Source organism: Buceros rhinoceros, unplaced genomic scaffold (genome assembly GCF_000710305.1).
Source record: "Buceros rhinoceros silvestris isolate BGI_N320 unplaced genomic scaffold, ASM71030v1 scaffold9946, whole genome shotgun sequence".
NCBI lineage: Eukaryota > Metazoa > Chordata > Aves > Bucerotiformes > Bucerotidae > Buceros > Buceros rhinoceros.
In genome coordinates this window covers 19543-25014 of record NW_010415797.1, presented here as the reverse complement: position 1 = coordinate 25014, position 5472 = coordinate 19543, and the positions used below count along the sequence as shown (strand labels likewise).

At 41.7% G+C, this 5472-nt stretch overlaps 1 protein-coding gene across 1 annotated transcript in view; it reads right to left on the bottom strand.

Annotated features, from left to right (window-relative positions):
• Nucleotides 1–236: 236 nt before the first annotated feature.
• ANLN (anillin, actin binding protein) overlaps nucleotides 237–5472 on the bottom strand; it is a gene marked incomplete at its 5' end in the record, with an annotated part of 21181 nt that continues 15945 nt past the window's right edge. Inside the window, 4 exons of the mRNA XM_010137546.1 lie at nucleotides 237–412; nucleotides 793–965; nucleotides 2547–2654; nucleotides 4104–4190. Coding sequence (XP_010135848.1) covers nucleotides 289–412; nucleotides 793–965; nucleotides 2547–2654; nucleotides 4104–4190 — 492 coding nt within the window. The remainder of the gene's footprint in view (nucleotides 413–792; nucleotides 966–2546; nucleotides 2655–4103; nucleotides 4191–5472) is intronic.

Sequence of the window (5472 nt, the reverse complement as noted above, 5' to 3'; positions counted from 1 at the left end):
GAGTGTGCTTGGCTAAAAGAGACTTCCAAAAAAAAGGAGTTACATAAATATTTAGCACATTCAGAGGCAGCTAATTTCTTCCTACCAACTCAAAAGCTAGGAAGTAAAAGAGTTTTACAATGCTTAAAGTGAAATAAAAATACTCCATAACATAGACCTGGATAATGTTAAACACTCAAATTTAAAGCATAAGTGACCCAGAGGACTTCCCACGCTAAGTTTTTTTTTTTCCCCTGTAGTTCATACGGGTTTTTGCACACGTGTTTTCTTCATATTTCCCTTCCGGAGTTAAAGCTTTCCAATGGGTTTGTAGCAGGCATCAGGCTGCCACATGCGAAGGTCGATGAGGACTTGGTTGAGCTTTTGCATCCAAAGGTTACGTTCTTCTTTAGTATCAGCAGACAACCAGTTCCTACAAGGCAAAAAACCCCTATGGATTAGATAAGTTTTTCTGCACCCCTCAGTTTTTCAGAAAAAACATTGAGCTGATCATCCATGGAAGGCCAAATAGCAAGGGAAAAAATAAAACCAGATATTCCTTGACCTTGCTATCAAGCTACCTGGTATTCCCATTCCTGGAAGAGTTGAGTTCTTCATCCTCAGAAGACTGAGATGGGACAGCAAGAGAAAAGAGGACTAAAAGCAAACCAAGCAGTTCAAGTGGTAACCCAAAGTCCTACCATTTAAACGAGCTTTGCATTGGCACGTCAAAGTTGCGTTATTAAAACTATCACTGAGGCAAAACACCCCTCCCGCTCGCATCCCACCACCTCCACAATTCCATCCACTCACTTTGTAACGCAGAGTGTGTCTCTGCACTGGCTAACAAGAGTCTCTCTGTCATCTTCCCGCTGAGGCCGGACAGTTATTAGTTCAAAAGTGTTGGGGCGGGCACAGAACTCCCTGTTGGCAGGTTCGATCTGATGGTTAGTGCAGTTAGCCAAGTTTATCCGGCCCAAGGGATGCTGCAAGGGAAGGTAGTTCAGTCAAGAATACCACAACCAAGAGGAATTCTGAACGACATACGCCTTGACAGTTTTTGCCATATTAAGCAAAGCCTCCCCCCCAATCAATTACTCCATACAAAAAGAGAGGGATCCCACTTTTTGCGTTGAAGAGCAACAGCTGAAGCAAGATAACACAGACAATGGAACATGCTTGGCTCAGCCACGTACAGTCCAGCTGACAAATCCATCCCTACCAATGGCTTATACTCTAGGAAGATATACCCCCCCGTCAAAGCCTATAAGCACATGGATGCATCTTCAAAACACACACCTAAAGGCACCTGAGTGCCAAGTCCAGCTGCCTCAGCTCCCTCTGTAGTCACTAGCTAAACCATGTCAAAGAGCATTTCAAATTTCAAGGCGTTTCTCTCTCTCTGCTGACTGTAGGCAGAAGCTTAGCTGTATGCTGACCTTGTTCTGATTCTTCACACCTACACAAGTGCCTCATCAGGGAAACACCACAAGCTGCTCTCGGCTTGGAGAAGAGTTTGCTGTTTATCGGGCATGTTCACAAGTTCCACAGATAGTTAAAATAACCCAGGTTACGAAAAAAGGACAGCTCCATTTCAAGGAACAGGTTGCACGCTGGTGATATATGGACAGCCATGGGAAATTTGAAACAAACGTTCCACCTTTTAAAGCAATCACGGCCCAGCACTGCTATTTCTGAGCTACATCGGTCTCTGCGTGTCACTACAGAGACAGTAGAGGCAAGAGGCGGCATTTAATAAGGACAGAGTTTAAGTTTGCTGCAGATGACAGTATACTAAAAGAATATAGCTAGCCTTTTCTCAGAATGATAGTAAAACAAGTCTAGATTTTCAAGAACAAAATCTGGAAAAAAAACAAAGCTTTTTTTCTTGCAGATAAAAGCAGAATAGGAACCTTTCTTGCCTAACTAAAATTTTTTTTGCCTATTTTCTATTACAGTAGGCAGAGATTTTTCCCTCTCTCCTGGCAGGGGAAGAAAGTACATTGATATATTTTGGCAAAGTCAACTATCAGCATATGGTCTTCCTCTGTAAGCAGGGAAGAAACTAAACTTGGGCATCTGGATTGGCATAGAGGCCCCAAAAGGGCCAGAGTTTGTCAAAGAGTTTGGGAAAGAAAGCGTTCTGCCAACAAACAAGTGTTTAATGGCAAATTGCTTAATTGAGTCAGAAAAACCCTCTTGAAAGCAATCTTGAAGATAACCTGGATATACTTCAGTGCACCCTGCAAGAACTGGCTAAGGAGGCAAGAAGGTTCACCTCAGTGACAGATGAACCTCCAATTTGTCTCATTAGGCAGACAATAACTTCGGTTTCCATGACAACCATTTATAGAGCCCCAGTTTCAGTCATAACATGGAGCTGCAAGGACTGCAAATAAGATAGTCCATAATCGCTGCTCTGCTCCTGCAGCATAGGGCTGTCCACTCAAAGCCTTCACCACGTTAAGTGCTAGAGTCGTCATTTTGGCTACTTCAGGCAATCAGAGCCAGCGAGCTGTGCAGGGTACCACAGACCGTTAGCCCCGAGCCTTAGGAAACAGCATTACCTTTCGTCTTTCGTCATCTGGGTACGTCCAGTAAGATACACAGTTTCCAGACAGCACGCACCAGCGCCTATGCCATGCTCCGAACCCACTCACATCTTCAAACATAGTCTTTAAAAAAAAAAATAAAACTGGAGTAACATTATGCCTTGAGCTTGGTCTGTATTCAACTCTTGAGTGGAATGGTTCTGCAAGTACAACTCTTCATGGGAGTAAACTCAAGAGAAGATAAAAAAACTATACTGGGAGAGACTTGTGTTAGTGCAGTATATTTCTTTTCCAGAGAGCGTAGGAAATGGGCTTACACTGTCATTCAAGCTTGCAGCCTAACACCCCTATTTCATGTTGACAGTGGTAAACACTCCCATTTTTTTAAGACAATGGATGGTTACTTATAGCAGATACAGGATGAATGGTTCCCAAAATATGTATTTGTACAACCTAATTTAGTGTGATTAGGTATCTTTGACTTCTAATTCAGGATTACAAAACGTGGTTATTTTACAGGCTACACTCAGGAGTCCAGTCAGTTTAAAAGAAATTAGAAATTGATTTTTAAATGCTTGTGTTGGCAGTTATTTACTGGATGCGGGATTACACCGATTTCAAGCCCCATTTCCTTAGTACTGGAATGGAAAGTTTCATATCTGACTTCTATTCCTGATCCCTCTTGAACTCATACAGAACATTTTTCCAATTAAATTCTGCAGGTTTCACTCTTCAGATTATAATTTTAATGGTGCAGGGAGCTCCCAGATCCTTTCTCTGAAGTAATTTCAGATGCATGCACACCATCCTTGGGTTTTGCATATTGTATAGAAGTAAACAAGGACTTTCTTAAATTAGCACACAAAAACATGGGATGGCAAACAGCAGAAGCATGTGAAATGTTTGTGTCTAACAAAATCTGTTCAACTTCAATTAAATAAAGGGAAAGGAGACAGAAAGAACTGCTTGAGAGGAGTGAAGAAATTCTGATTTCTGAAAACAGCAGCAAATGTGCCTGTTTTGCTGCGGTGTTTTCACAGCACATTTACTGCCATCTCCTGGACATCCTCAGCAGCTCCATCTATCAGGGCCAAGTATCCACCACATTTTCTAAGTCCAGGTTTAGAGCAAGACCTGCTCAAGATGCTTCTCAAAAAATACTGTTGCTTCCTTGGAAGTCAAAGTCTGAACACAGTGGGGAAGAAAAAAAAAAAAATCTTTTGATAGGGAGAATTTGGTTTTACTAGACCAAAAATCCAAGATGTCCCATAAAAGTTTCTGGCAGAGAAATCAGAATTTTATCTCACATCACCGATTAGAGCAAGAGAACAGTAACTGAAGTTCAGAATTACAAGTGAACAGTGTTCAGAAGAAAGATATATAAACTCCTAAAAGGTAGCTTTAAATTATGCATGTTTGGAAGATAAACTAGGAAAATTTTGAGGTCTGGTTCAGAGAGAGATAAAATAATAATAAAAAGAAATCCATCCAATCTCTACAAATGCAGGTGTGAGGTTAAAGCTTAGTAGCACCTGCAGTTTCCAAGGACTGAATTTGAAGTGAATACCTTACCAAGAACCCTTTCTCCTCCACCGAGGAATCCACTTGGCATTTCAACTTTAGATATATGTGACCTTCCAAAGGAGACAAAAAGGGGACCTGCAAAAAAGTAAAACAGTGAGTCAGTTTTGACAGCCCTCAACTCTACGCGTTCAAGCCAGCCACCTGCACCAGCATGTTAGCACTGCCTTGTTCTTAGGATCTTCAGCCAGAAAGAAGTGGTCAGTCTCAAGCAAGACAAGAATAATCACTTTTTGATTCAAGTTCATTTAGAAGCTTTGCAAGACTTACTTGCTCAGGACAGATGCACAAACATGCTTCTATCTAGAAAACCAGGCACTCAGAGCATGGCAAAAACCAACACACGGCACCAGTCCGCATCCTGCAAGTTTCTGGCTCAGCCTGACATGAAGCTGTTCGGTAAATATCAAAGAGGGCTTAAACAGGATCAGTACTTGGATGCCTTAAGCACTCCTGGCAGATACCCGAGTAGGCACCACTACCTCAGTAAGTATTTGTATTAAAAACCTAGAAGGGGAAAATGTAACACAAGCAGTTCTTCTCAGCTGGCACTCAAGTAATTTCTAATAAAGAAGGCTCCACCTTCTACCTCTAAAAAACAAAATAAAAGCAGCTTAGCTACCATACCAGAGGCTGCTTAAATGGTTATTTGACATTTGAGAGCTTTGAGAAGCAGGCACCAAGGACTGCCTTTGGGCTTGTCCCAACCCCTCCCCCACACAGCACCCCATTACACTGGGTGCTCCCACTACTGTCAAGAAATAACATCCTTTTTTTTTCCTCCACAGAGCAGCTAGGAAACAGATTGCTAATTCAACAATCAAATGAGGATCTGCAGGACATTCTACACACCATGTTTTGTTGCTAATCTGAATAAGCTATACTAGGAATTTTAGGGGAAAAAATGTTGTTGCATTCCTTTCCAATTTAGCTCAGGACAGAAGAATCTGCTTTGTGGATTATGAAGTTCAGCAGTTTAAGAACAGCTGCGTGACAGTAAAGCAAAAAGGTTGGATAACAAACGGAACCTGTCAGTTATGCAGAGCCTAAAGCAAGTCTTAAAACACCCTCCTGCACGCACACAATGAGAAAAGACTACATTCTAGTCAACAATATACCCCTTTCAAAGGGGAGTGGGGTGGAGGTGGTAGAGAGAAAGCGATTTCTTGCAGATCCAGCTCAATGAAGAGCAGACTAAAGCCCACAACTAGGCTGGCTTAACTTCTGGTGTGGTATTCAGGTATCTATTAGAAGAAGCTGGCTTCCTCTCTAGAAAATTCTGTCAAGATATTCAAGAGAACTCTGAAGAATTTAAAATAGGTTGGTTTCTTAGGAGACTTTTGATTACAAATAGGGAAAG